At 36.5% G+C, this 15,209-nt stretch overlaps 1 protein-coding gene across 2 annotated transcripts in view; it reads left to right on the forward strand.

Moving 5' to 3' along the window:
- BRINP3 (BMP/retinoic acid inducible neural specific 3) overlaps positions 1 to 15,209 on the forward strand; it is a 196,228-nt gene that overhangs the window by 108,467 nt on the left and 72,552 nt on the right. For both annotated transcript variants that reach the window (XM_005150995.2, XM_031050820.1), the window contains one exon: positions 839 to 1,029. In XM_005150995.2, coding sequence (XP_005151052.1) covers positions 839 to 1,029 — 191 coding nt within the window. The remainder of the gene's footprint in view (positions 1 to 838; positions 1,030 to 15,209) is intronic.

Here is a 15,209-nt window from a genome sequence, read left to right on the forward strand (position 1 = left end):
AACAACTGAGATAGTGCTTCAGTTTTATTTTCAATAATCCTACAGGAACTAAAATTTCTAAATTAAAGGTATTTCTTCATTTCTCTTTAGAGAGAAAAGAAGTGAGAAATCTACAACACATAATGTGGATCTTTTCTTTTGGAAAAGCATCTCTGCTTTGGGAGTTAGGGAAGCGTTATTTATATTTCCCTTTTTTAAAGGAAACTGATTAACATTCTTATTACATATTTTTATACTTTTCAGTTATATGAATGTGGCTTAAGACAACTGTTACATCAGATTTCAGGCATTTTAGCATTGCTGAATTGATTGGAAAGCACAGGTTTTCTTATAACAAGTTGGAACAATCTATCTTCTGAAATCAGATATGATACATGTTTTAAAAGAAGGAAACAACAAAAAAGAAGACTGAAGTATTAAACCAGTTTCATTTTCTTTTAAGCTAAGGTTAAATAAAAAAAAAAGAAGGCATTAAACAACCTTGGGAGTAAACACATTTTATACACAATTTAAATTGAATATCTACAGCATGTCTATATTGTTGGTAAATAGAAGCAGGCTTGTCCCCCGTCTCATCATATTTTAGGCATAAATGTGTCCTACTGTTTAGTTGTTTTCATATGAGGCAATTCCACCTTCCACCCTGCCTCCAAACCAACCTGGAATAGTATCTGTTGTTTATGTGTTTAGGGCACTGAAGTATCTGAGTCTGCCAACAGGAGATTTGAACATTAGACAACAGCTAGGGAAAACTTTGGCTTGTCACCTTATTTCTGGCAGAATGAGACGCTCAGAAGATGCTACTGATGAATGTTGTGGTTTCTGTTTCCTTGCTTAGGGGAGGAGTCACTCACAATTTTTGTGGACAAACGGAAGCTGAGCAGGAGATCAGAAGGAAGTGATCCCAGCTCAAACAGCTCTGCCGTGACTCTGGAGACCCTGCATCAGCTCGCAGCCTCCTACTTCATTGACAGGGACAGCACACTGCGCAGACTCCACCACATCCAGATTGCCTCTACTGCCATAAAGGTAGGGGAAGTCCTTTAGGACCAACCTGCATATGTGTTTCCAGATTCATTAACAGCTTCTCAGGAGAAATGCGTTTTGATTAGTAAAAAAAGATTTGTGAGCAAAACAATAACTTTTGTTCTAAACTTTTTGCAATTGATAATGAAGATTCTAGTTTAGAAGAGGTTCTAATGTGCATAATTTGAATGATACAGATGGCATGTTTGATCATTGTGACAATCTGCTTTACACATGTGCTCAGCAACTGCGTTTGTAGACAGACCTTTATTTTTGTTTTTCTTGTTCTTTGGAATAATTTGGGACTCTTGGTTCTGCAGTTTTGTGGAGGCATGTCTTATTTTCTGTTTGGAACTTCTTCCCATACAGTTTGTCAGTCAAATCATCGTGCTTATTGACTACTGTAGGTCACTCATAAGCCATTCTCTGGCTCTCTCAGGTCATTTCCAGTATTGAAGAGCAAATAAAATTTCTAACTTGCAGCTGAATATACATTAATTTTGAAGCTCTTTATACAAGACATGATTTAGAATCCATTCTGTGCATTGAATCCTTCCCCTGCCAACTAAGGTCTTCATTAAAGGTCATCTGAAGTCAACAGCAGTTTCCAGCTACCTTAGTTGTTACTCAAGTAAATATAAATTTATCTCTTTGGGAGTGCCAGGGCTTCTCCAGTGAGAAGGATACAACCATAGTTTGTGGCTCACCAACATCTCTTCAGTTTGGCTGCTGGTGTATGGAGGATATTGCTCCTGTCCCACTCATCATGGGCTGATGGCATGATAGCTAACCCCGATCAGAGCTGGTCGTCTGCAGGTGCAGTATGGCATTTGGCTGTTCAAGCAGCACAGCTGCAAATGAAGCAGAATCAACAGAGTCCAATCTCGTCTGTGATCTGCCCACCAGATTGCACAGTCTTGCTGCAAACCATCATATTACCCATCCGTCTGATCTGACTTATCTTCATAATCACTTTTTTTAATTTTTTTTTTATGTTGATGCACAGCAACCTTTAAAACTGATCTTCTTCCTTCAAGCCACATGCAAAACTTTCCTTCTACATTAAGATAATTATGTCTGAAACCAGTGGTAACTGAAATGATAGAACATAGAAATGTAGAGACAAAAAAAAATGTCTGAAACTAATTTCTCCTTTATATTTACTGATTTCTTTCTAAGCAAATTTGTGTCATAATGAAGAATTCAACCCTGCTTGCTAACAATTTATGTAATGAACATTTTGCATGTCCAAAGTTTTTTACAAGCACTAAAAAATGTCTAAGTATTCCCTGTACCCTCTCACTGAGATGGATACAAATGCAAGCTGTAGCCCACCAGCAAAACAGATTTGCTTAATTGACTGCAGGAGTTTCTAGAAAATGGTTGTCACATCAGCTGCAACAGTGCCAATCCATGAAACCCTAGCTTTTGTTGAGAGACTGGAAGCATTTGCATTACAAATTTCTGTTGTCAGAACAATATACTGAACAAAAAACCTGTTTCTGTTGAAAACTAGGATCACAAAAGCAGCCAAGAAAGGCATTTTTTGTTTTACCCCCACACAGATTTTTGAAACACTGTTTTTGAAATTGGAAAGCTAAATAAAGTTCTACATCAAATGTCTAAATGGCATATTTCAGAGATATTTATTAAAACATATATGCTGACATCTTAGTTCAACCACAGCTGCAGAGCCAGATCTTCATGTTCAAGCAGATGGGCTTGAGGCCTGAGTCGGGAAAAGTGACACCCTGGGGGATCTAAGGACCAGGGTGCCCACCAGTCAGCCCTGTGATTTCCCTTCTTCGGCTACTCCAGGGAGGACAGCGAACTAAGTGCTTTTTACACCGTAAAATACTGGACAGCTTTTTAAGTCACAGCACCTTCTCTGTCTGGCTTGCCCACCATAGCTCTGCTCAAAGCCTTCCTTTGCATAAGGAGATAGAACTGGGGATTTGCAAAATGAGTCCAAGAAAAGCTCTCTTTGCTTACCATAACTCCCTTCTGACGAGCATGAAAGAAATCTAATATAAAGGTATTGTAACAGGTTTAGAAATCCCTGAAATTCTGAATTTATATTAGATTTCCAAGTGGTAAACAATCTTTTTTTGATTGCTGACTAATTCACAACAACAAAAAATCATGTTCAGAATCTATTTAATATTTGATATTATCATTTCTGGTTAATTTTTTAATATGCAGTGTACTAGACTCTACCATACTAGCAAAGTTGTTCATATTTTAGGAAAAGGAAACTGAGAGTATTGATAATGTTTCATATAACTCATGCTCTTACTAGGAAGATCTTTACTTTCTTTTTGGGAATGAGTAACTGAATAAAAAAAAAAAACCCAACAAAACAGTATTTGTAACGGACCAGACTTAAACCACACCTTAAAAAGTACAGTATTTGCAGTTCAATCGACATTTCAGTGCACAAATGAGCTCTGCCACAAAGGTGTTCTTGGAGTTTTTGGACTCTGAAATGAACAACAGTTATTTGATAGTATTTGCTTGTTGGCTTATTTGTTTGTTTTCCATATTTCCTGTAATTATGGGCAATCTGAAACTGAAGCAGTAGTTAGAAACAGCTTTGCACAACTGATTTCACAACCATGTATTTGCTGTTTGTAAGTGTTCTGAAATGGCTACCTGATAGCTGTGGAACCCCTAAACAGAATATTGAAGAAGAGAGGCTAAAAATGCAGTTTCTTTCCCACAGATTCACAAAAAACCCTGAACAAAGCCAACATTTTTCAGGTTGGTGTGATTTCTCTTTTGGATTTGGTTGGGGTTTTTTTTGGGTGTTTTTTTTTTTGGTAGTCTTTTTTTTTGTTGCTGTTGTGGTTGCTGGCTTTCTTTTTTGTTTGTTTTGTTTTTATTTTATTTTGGTTTGTTTTTTCCCCCCAAATTTCTATATGCCTCCTTTTCCAGGCTAGACTAGATGTGGTTTGGGTACTGTAAGTAAGACATTAATAAGATTTAGTTATTATTTAGCAACAAGAAAGTAATAAAACCATTATGAGATAAAATCTTATCTTGTCTACAGAAACGTGAAAAGTACAAAACCACTTAAACATTCAGTAGTAGATGAGTTCTTGAAGCTACCTTAAGAGCACCACTGAGTTGCTTTGTCTAGGACTAGAAAGAGGATGAGCATTTAACAGGACTATAACAGTGCTCAGTCATATGCTAGGATAGCAATGAGAAACTCACCCATTCACAAGCTAGGGCTGTGTCTAGATTTGGCCAGTCAGTTCCTAATGTTTCCAGTTTCTCCATCTAGCACTTCCTTAATAGATTAAGGTCTAAGGTCCATAAGGCATCTATTAAGTCTCTTGTGTTACAAAGCAAAATCAACAGTATACCTAATATTAGGCAAGAATGATCAAGCTCAGTTAGTCTTCAGGAAAAAAAAAAGATTACTGGCAATAAATACCTGTTTTCCCAAATTCCTAGCATTTCTCTATGGAAAGCAGCAAATAATGACACATTATGCTGGTGAGGGACTGTTCATCAGGGACTGTAGTGATAGGACAAGAGCTAATTGATTCAAACTTAAACGGGGGAATTTTAGGTTAGATATAAGGAAGAAGTTTTTACTGTAAGGATGATTAGGCACTGGAACAGATTACCCAAAGAAGTGGTAAATGCTCTGGCCCTGGCAGTGTTCAAGGCCAGGTTAGACAGTGACTTGGGAGACAGGGTTAGGTGATCGTGCCCATGGCAGGGAGTTTGTAACCTGATGATCTAAAGGTCCTTTCCAATCCTATGATTCTATGAGTCTATGATTTTTCTCACTTAAAATAATACTTGAGCATTTCTTATATTCTTTGTTCAAATTCAATGAGATATGTGATAGCTGTTTTTTTTTCATACAAGTCTTCATATATTGTTTTGTGGGACTGATGCAGAAAGATAATATTTTGATAAGTTTTGTAATTAATCTTTTCTACCAAAAAACTGTCACAGTGAAAGGAAAGCATTAAGAAGGGGGAAGTGAAAATTAACATTATAGTCTTAATGTTTAATTCTTATTTATCTAGTGAAAAGCAATACCATTCAGAGCAAAGTCTGTTAATGTGCAGCATGAAGAAAGGAGTGGGAGAGGTGTATTTGATGAATCAAGTTTGTTATTCATATTTCTAATCAAGTTTGTTAGCTGTGACATGAGTAAAACTGATTGAGCTTCACATCAATCACAATATATTTGTTCCACATTAAAAAAAGTAAAATCATTAGGTTACAACATTTGCCAGCTGGAAATCATATGTCCATGTGAGGTACTTAGAGCCAATATCGATATTTAACTTATTTAAAAATCCCTCATACATACATTATTTCAGTATTATTGTATAGCATGCATTTTAGTGTAAGTGGTTAGACTCATGCTAAATCAACTGTTTGCAGCCCCAAGGGCCTCATTGGAAACTCACCAAGTGCCTGAGGGCTGCATCTAATTTACATATACATTTACATGACTGTACATCCTGTTGTGTTTGAAATATTACAGATCCAATATTATTTCATTTCAGAAGCTTTTTTGCTATGAAAATTTATCTTCAGATGCACTGATGGCTGTTAGCTCTCCCTATTAATATCCCTATTAGGATGATGGGGTGCACTCTACTCATGTTTAATAAAATCCTGTACAGTGGTGGAGGCAGAATACAAATAAAGTCAGCAAATTTTTTTCTTTCCCTCTGTGGTATTTTTAATGAGCAATGTTCTCAGCTCTTCCAACTTGTTCTCGCTACTGTACAGCCATGCTAATTTGTTCCTATTGAAGAGCTAAGCATAGCTGAAGGCTCAGGGAAAGGTGAAATGACCTGAGACCTACGCAATGATACTAATCTGTATGACTGATCTCTTTCCTTTGCTCGTTAACAAAGGGTACGGAAAAGACATGAAGGTCATGAGTTATTGTAACATTAACTGTGTATTTGGCAATGTGTCTTGTCATAGCCCACTGGCAGAGTGACCATGATATACTACTCTGAGATCATGAATCCATACTCCTAACAACTAATTGCAAGACTTTTTCAGTGGTGAGTAGATGGAAGAGAACTGTGCTTAGTAGGTTTAGATTTCATTCTGCTTTGTGAATCTAATGCAGCTGGGAGACAGCAGTATAATCCCATTCAAATGACCTCAATTCTTGTTTGTTAGAAACTCTAATTCCACCACTGTCACTAATGAACTTTAGCTCTAACTCCACACAGCTTTGCAGAATGTGTAAGATGCACATTTGTTGCACAGTAAATTAAATGTTATTGAATGCTCTCACTGCATTTTGCAAAGGGATAAAAACACTGTTAGCAAGTGTAACACTGCTGTGAGTAAAGTGAGGTTGTTAAGAGTAGTTTTCCTTTAGAGGATATACTCTTCCAATCCAGAATACTTATATTTTTTCATAGGAAGTTGGGTCAGGTGAATACAGTCTAGGTGTTAGCTCAGGGTCAGCCATAGTGCAACAAAAGAACAGGAGGAAACAGAAGAACAGATGCTTAAACAGAATTTTCCACCAGCTATTTACAGCCAGATTACAGCTCATTTATTCCGAGTGAGAAAGAATAAACATGCTTGAGAATGTGCCCTCTAATTTCAATTAAATTTTATTGTGCAATTTGCTTTTTTACTTGCCCCAAAACACTTTTTTTTTTTCTATGAGAGGTTTAAGCACTTTTGTTGTTTCTGAAAACTTCAGAATACAAATAGTTTATAAGAACAGGGCTCTGCTGTGATGGTAACTATACCTGATTAGCTATAATTAACCCATGAATGACTCACAGTGGGCTGTTAGAGAGGAAACTTAAGTGTAATTAATTTAGTTTCTCACTCAAAACTCAGACTAAAATGCAGACCTTTTTTTCCTTTGTTTCGTCTGAAAAACTTGCTTTCTTCATTTTTTTCTTCCATACCTCATAGCTGAATGTGTTTTTCTGCAGATCCAAGTAACTGCTGTAATTAAAAGTAGAAATTCTGAAATATTATGCAGCCTCAAACTTAGATTTCTGGAAAATTCTAAATGTAGATATTTTTCACAGTTTTGTATAAATAGCTAATTTTTTTAAGCTTTTGAAATCCAGATCCTGAAACCTTCTTGTCCTCATTTTTCCCATTCACTCTGTGGGCAGAATTTAAGATTGTATAGCTGTGAAACCTTGTGAATCACTAAAACTTAAGAAGCTCCTAGATAGAGCTTTATGTTGTAAAACCACAGTTATAAACTAGATAGAAACATTCTATTTTTTTATATATCTATGTATATATATCTATATCTATATATATCTATATAGATATATCTATGTATATATTCATCTAAATATATATATAAAGATATAGATAGATACACTATATATCTATATAGATAGATACACATTATTATGTACATATGTGTGCTCTTTCAGCCCAGAAAGCCAACCGTATCATGGGCTGCATCAAAAGGAGCATGACCAGCAGGTCAAAGGAGGTGATCCTGCCCTTCTGAGACCTCACTTGGAGTACTGTGTGCAGTTCTGGTGCCCTCAACATAAAAAGGACACAGAACTGTTGGAACAAGTCCAGAGGAGGCCACGAGGATGATCAGGGGACTGGAGCACCTCCCGTATGAAGACAGCCTGAGAAAGTTGGGGCTGTTCAGCCTGGAGAAGAGAAGGCTGCATGGAGACCTCATAGCAGCTTTCCAGTATCTGACGGGGGGCTACAGGAATGCTGGGGATGGACTCTTCATTAGTGACTGTAGTGGTAGGATAAGGGGTAACAGGTTCAAACTTAACAGGGAAAGCTTAGATAGGATATAAGGAGGAAGTTCTTTACTGTAAGCATGGTGAGGCACTGGAATAGGTTGCCCAAGGAAGCTGTGAATGTTCCATCGTGGTGGTGTTCAAGGCCAGGCTCCATAGAACCTTGGGTGACATGATTTAGTGTGAGGTTTCCCTGCCCATGCAGGGGGACTGGAACTAGATGATCTTAAGGTCTTTGGCAACCCTAACTGTTCTATGATTCTATGATTCTATATATAAAAACATTCCAGTTGGGCTGGAATGACCTGTAATATCAGGAATTTGTTGACTGTATTGAAGAGATAAAATTGTAAATGTATATTTAATTAAACAAACCCTAGGGAACTAAATGAAATGATTGACCCTTTTAAAAAAATTGTGCCTTCCCCATTTTGTAGGTATGGTGACATTTTTTAACCATGTCAGGCAAAAGCTGCAGTACAGATTTTCAATGAAAAGTGTTGGTCAGATCCATAACAAAATCCCAAGTTCTCCACTACTTTGGGAGATCAGACTGCCTTCATACAAGAACAAAAGCTTGAAATTTTTCAAAGGGGAGTTTAAAATTTAAGATTGTCAGGAAATACATAGAAATTTTGCTCCCAAATATTTTTCTTGATGTGGTAAACTCCTTTTTTTTTTTTGAGAATTGGATAATTTTTCAGGCTATTTCAAAAATCTAAATAAGTATTAAAAGCTTCACAAAATCAGTTTGCTATTTATATGGATATGTATGGATTTAAATTTAAATTTGTGTCATAATCTTAGAGGAACTGAGACCTGCAGTTAGACATCAACCTTATGTTACATTTAGGGTCTTTCAGTAATCTGAACCCTCTAAGGGACTTTCAGTAATCTGAATTTACCTGTAGATTTTGTTAGTCAAGTCTAGACAGCTGGAATCAAAACACTGACATTATGGTATTTGAGGCTGGGTAGACCATACCACAAAGCACACCAGTGAGGCCATGTGCTAGTTCATTATGTTAACATCAGTAAAATGTGAAATATGGTACATTACCTGAAAGCTGCACCACAGGGCTGTGCCCAGACAAATACATTGTGCTTCTCAACACAGTTCTGGAGCAGTTCTGGACTTCCTTCTTGGAAGCTATATCCCTTCTTTTTCTGAATCTAGGCAAATTTTAGGTAGCCAATATGCCTCTATGCCATGTTCTACTGCACAGCACAGGTTTTATTTTTGTCTCATAATCAAATTGAAATACACAAGGTTTAATGTAGTTATGCCTAGGAGTTGTTGATCTTTGCATCAGATTCATCATAGGTATAACAAAGTCTTATGAGTACAATGTGTGGACTGTTAACTAACTCTAAGAATACACCAAGTACAAATGTTTGGGATTTTTTTTCCATATTTTATTAATGAATTTAAGGTGTTCGTATTAAAACTAACTTTAATTCATTTGGAAAAATTAAGTTTTAATTCAATTGAAAATACAGGGCTGTGTTCTTTCAAAGGTAATGCAGAGGTCAGCTCTTCAGTTAGTGTAAACCAACACAATTTTTTTGAGAATCTGGCCCTCATTATTTCAGAGGGTGAAAGGAAACAAAAGACCAGCAAGTGAATGCAGTAGCATGTTTTACTAAACACTCTTAGAATGCATACTTAGCAACATAATTGACACAATACATCACAGCAGCTGTAACATGACGCTCATAAAAGGATGTGTTTTAGCAGCCTCTAATACAAGCTACATTTTCTCATTATATTTTCCACAACATACATAGAGAGTAATGAGTGCAAGAAGTTATAACATCAGCAGCTACTTGGTAACACAGCATGAAATGCCTTTAAAACAACAAAATAACACATAATAAAAATGCCAGGATATGCATTTTAGAAAGACTTTAGACAACTATTCTTCACTTAAAAATCACAAACAACACAAAATAACAACAACAACAATAACAAAAAGAAGATAGACCATATGACAAGATAGACCATAACAAATTGAAGGACATTATTATATCAGTTATGTAGTTTAGTCAAGAAAAAAGGGTAAAAAAAAGTCAAGGAAACTGCCAAGCCCTAAGTAAGTTATAAATATGCATATGTAAACAAGAGACCTTAACAGCACTCACACAACACTTGCCATCACAGTTGTCAAAAACCTACAAACAATTCATACTACAGTTCCTTAAATGTTTCAGATTCCTTTTTTTTTTTCCTCAAAAAGTCAAACTAAAGTAAATAAACCCAGAAAATGGGGAGGGTTTTTAATATTGAGAAATCAACAGTGAACATACTGAGCAATGTCTCTAAACTTGGAGAGACATAAATTTGTCTCTAACCTTGTCTCTAAACTTGTTTTTATGGATGGACCACCTGGTGGATAAGGAATTGGCTGGATGCCCTCACGCAGAGAGTTGTAGTCTACAGCTAAATGTCCAACTGGAGACCAGTAACAAGTGGTGTCCCTCAGGGGTCAGTACTGGGACCAGTCCTGTTCAACAACTTTTGTCAATGGCACAGACAGTGAGATTGATGCACTCTCAGCAAGTTTGCTGATGTCATCAAGCTGTGTGGTTTGGTTGATATGCTGGAGGGAAGGAATGCCACTCAAAGGAACCCTGACACGCTTAAGAAGTGAGTGGGCCAATGCCAGCCTCCTGAAGTTCAACAGTGCAAAGTGCAAGGTCCTACACCTGGGTTGGGGCAATCTCAGGCACAGCTTCAGGCTGGGCAGAGAAGTGATACAGAGCAGCCCTATTGAGAAAGACTTGGAGTGCTGGTCAATGAGAAGCTAAACATAAGCCCATATGAAGACAGGCTAAGAAAGTTGAGCATATTCAGCCTGGAGAAGTCTGTGTGGAGACCTTAGAGCAGCCTTCCAGTATCTGAAGGCAGCCTGCAAGGATGATCTTAAGGTCCTTTCCAACCCTAACTATTCTATGATTCTATGTACGAGGGACCCGTCATCAGGGACTGTAGCAATAGGACAAGGGACATTGGGTTTAAACTTAAGCAGGAGAAGTTCAGGTTAGATATGAAGAAGTTGTTTACTGTGAGGGCAATGGAATGAGTTGGCCAAGGAAGTGGTAAATGTTCCACCTCTGGCAGTGTTCAAGGCCAGGTTGGACCGAGCCTTAGGTGACATGGTGTAGTGTGAGGCATCCCTGCCCATGGCAGGGGGGTTGGAACTAGATAACCTTAAGGTCCTTTCCAACCCTAACCATTCTATAATTCTATAATGCAGTTAGAGCTGAGCATTCCAGCTCTAATTTGGAGGCATTCAACATTTTTATGGATTTTAATATGGTATTTATTTTGTCTGCGTAGTCTTTTGCGTATAGGTTAAAAAAACTACTTCAATACCCTCCATGTCTTCTGCTCTCTAATTGGCAGTTGCTCCCTGTCAGTAGGTCAGAAAACGACAAGCAGGGACTAGAAAATCATAGAACATTTTCCTACTTCTGGACCCTAAGAAATATAATATAGCATGCATCAATAACATGTACGAGCACAAAGTTTACATTAGGAAGAATATCTGGGGCTAATAGAAACTCAGAATTCAGAGTCAGAAAGAAATAAGATTAGGATAATAAAAGGCTTTGGAATATTTCAACGTTCATTTTTTTTTTGCTTATATAAATTTTACCTGTAATATTTTTTCACGCTTTGCTGTTCTAGGTTATGATTCAAACTGTGATCATCCTCTGCAATGTATTAATTTAATGTTAACCCGCCCCCCTGAAAATATAAGTTGTATGAGAATCCAGTGATGTAACTGATTCTGAGAGTTACATCACTGCTGTCTTCTTCAACTCACAAATACTTTGGCAGGATCTGCATTTCTGCCAGCTAACTATAACGAAATCTCTAACAAGATAATGTTTATAATGTCTATATATGCTGTGGCAGAAGCTGGGTTTAAGAAAGGTTTCATTATTAATTCAGGAGACTTTCTGTAGTATTGAGTGATTAGTGTTTTCAGATCTTTATTGCCTGAAAGGTTGGTAGCCTACAAACTTTATAGCTGAACCAAGTATGCAAGATAAAAAGTGTCTCTAATTTTGTATGGCTTGGTTCTGACCTTCTGCAATGAATAAACTCCACTGAAGTAGAAGTTTCATCACTTGCATATTGATATAATTGAGATCAGAGTTTTCTCCATTCAACCTCAACCATCAGCTTCCTAATTTATCAGACTGTTACTCATTATCTCTCTCTAAATTACCCAGATTAACCTTCTAATTCCCAAGGAATAGTTAATAAATTTAATGGTCTTTGGGTATTGGGTATTATTACTTTGATTTCTTTGTTAGAAGTAATATAAAAATAAAACAACAAAACAAAAAAAACAGCTCTAGTGTCACAGTTATACTAGTTCATAATGTTCCAACATTTATAATAATTCCACTAAATAGAAGATATTTGTATAAAATCTCCTTCCTACTATATAGATTTATAAATAAATATAATTGTATCTTCTCCAGGATTAAGTAGAACCTTGAAAATGAAAAAACATTCCATGTTTTTACTTCAACCTTTCATGAAATCCTTGATGTGTAAAAACAAGTGATGAGAAAATGTTGCAGATAATAGAGAAAATGGTTTGAAGAGGACCATTACAATAATTTTTTTCTGTCATATTTAAGTCTATTTAAAAATACTTTATTCTTCCTCCTGTTTCCCATTTGAAATATGACATTCACAGCAATACTGAGCCACACATATCATTGTAAGAAATAAAAACCTATGTTCCTTCAAGCATAGCAATTTATAAACTGTGTTAAAATATAATGATTAAATGTGTGGGTCTGCTTTTCTTCCTTTTTTTAGGGTATTCAAGAGGGTGAAAGAATTATGATTTTAATCTATACTTGAAAATAGTGATGAAGACCAATTTGTTAAAAAAAAAAAAGCCTGTAGAAAGGAGTTGGTATATTGCACAAACAGAAGGGTAAAGTATCATGCTGTTTTTCCTTGACGTAAAAACAAAGGCATGTTAAACTTCACAGCATCAGGAAGTTAAAATTCTAATAGACAATAAGGAAAGTTAATTAAGATAATTGAACTGAGTTTATCAACAACTTTGGTGTTGATTTACACTTGACAGGATCTGTCCTTCCTTGATGAAAATATAGAAAGCTGCAAGTCTATAGTGTATGATGTAAAGAGTTAGTTATATACTATGGTGTATATATTACAGTCTAATAGCTTAGAATGTACTACAAACATGCTAAACATTCTAATAAGTGAAAAAGCATGAAAAAAAAATGTGGTGACATATGTGACTTTAATCCAGACATTTACATGTGTAAGACCTGTAAAGCAAAGAGCAATTTGTGTCAAAGAATTTTTCACTTATCATATCACTAAAGGAGCTGGATACTTAGCTATCTCTAGAGATTTTCTAATTTACGTGGTAGACTACCTAGAAACAAATCAAAACCTGTGGAGTACTGTGTGCAGTTCTGGTGTCCTCAACATAAAAAGGACATGGAACTGTTGGAACAAGGCCAGAGGAGAACCACAAGGATGATCAGGGGACAGGAGCAGCTCCCGTATGAAGACAGCCTGAGAAAGTTGGGGCTGTTCAGCCTGGAGAAGAGAAGGTTGTGTGGAGACCTCATAGCAGCCTTCCAGTATCTGAAGGGGGCCTACAGAGATGCTGGTGAGGGACTATTCATTAGGGACTGTAGTGATAGGACAAGGGGTAATGGTTTGAAACTTAAACAAGGAAGGTTTAGATTGGATCTAAGGAAGAAATTCTTTACTGTTAGGGTGGTGAGGTACTGAAATGGGTTGCCCAGGGGGCTTGTGAATGCTCCATCCCTGACAGTGTTCAAGGCCAGGTTGGACGAAGCCTTGGGTGATATGGTTTAGTGTGAGGTGTCCCTGCCCATGGCAGGGGGGTTGGAACTAGATGATCTTAAAGTCCTTTCCAACCCTAAATATTCTATGGTTCTGCGATTCTATGATAATAGAGTTCCTTTCAATTCTGAGAAGAACAAAACCTTCCACTTCCATGGAACTACGCAGTACCGATAATAAGCATTATGCTTTCATTTGTTTTATCCTTTTGTCTTCTGAACTTCCCTCTTTCCTTAGATGCTCATAGAAACTCTGGCTCTTGTTTTTATAATTTTTTTGGTTGAAGAAAGGTACTTGCATTTATGATACATAATTTTGTGCCTTACGTTTTGTCTCATTTATGTTAGGTCCAGAAAGAAATGAACAAAACAAGCCCTTTGGCAGTATTCTATATTTTAAAAATTTACTGTGAAAATTTTATCAATGCAATATCCACAGTAGGACACATTCATGTATGGTTTAATGAACTAGACTTGATATTTGATAGGCATCCCTGCCCGTTGCAGGGGGGTTGAAACTAGATGATCTTAAGGTCATTTCCAACCCTAACTATTCAATGATTCTATGAATCTATGATTTGTACAATTTTTCAGCTAGGCACAGCAATATGTCTGGATAACATTGCCCCTGGAGCCTAATTTTAACAGCATCTTCTGTACATTAAAAATTCTCCTTTTATTTAGGTCATGAAATAAAAATATAAAGAATCACTCATTCATTAGCCAAAACTTTCCAAAGAGCAGTCATTTTGTCCATTCATCCATCAGTCTTTATTGATGGTGAATGAGTTAAGGTCTACGAGCAGAGTTTGAAGAAACATGTACAGTGTTGTGCCAGAGGTATTTTCACCTGATAAAAACATGGAAACCCCCATGATGCAAATTCACTGTGTTCTCCCAAATGCAATGTTGATTAACACTGGAGAGGATCTGTTTTTTCTTGATGAAAATATAGTTTCTTGATCTTTTCATAGGAATTTTTCATCTTGCTATAATTCTTCCCCTGGAAGATGGCTTTTTTGTTTTAATTCTTTGCATTTCAATTTCATAATGTTCTTTATTATTGTAAATGTACTTGAGTACCATTTGATATGTTTGCAGTTATGGGTATTTTGATTATTTAATCAAACCCGGCAAACTTATGAATCCAGTTTTACTTTTATTCTTCTGAGTAAAACCTTGAACACTGATCTGAATTTTCTGCCCCCTGATGTGATGCATAGTTTTGGACAGAGATACTCTTTCATTTCTTCTCTTTCATTCTTTTTGTGTGTTCACTAAAACTTTAAGGGTTATAATGAAAATATAGCTTGGTACCTACACCTTCCCAGTTCTCATTCAGTAAAGGCAATTTCTACAGTCTTAAGACTTTTCAGTTTCTATATTTAAGGGTGGGTATAACAAAAGCCACCTCAGTCCTTATGCTACAGGGCTCTCCACTTGACTGGTGCATATTTAAGAGTACTTAGGTGTAAAAGAAATGATTTTTTTTTTTCCATGAATTTTGGCACACCTTACCTGAAAGATCAAACTGTATACAGAACACAACTATCAACTCTT

Source organism: Melopsittacus undulatus, chromosome 6 (genome assembly GCF_012275295.1).
Source record: "Melopsittacus undulatus isolate bMelUnd1 chromosome 6, bMelUnd1.mat.Z, whole genome shotgun sequence".
NCBI lineage: Eukaryota > Metazoa > Chordata > Aves > Psittaciformes > Psittaculidae > Melopsittacus > Melopsittacus undulatus.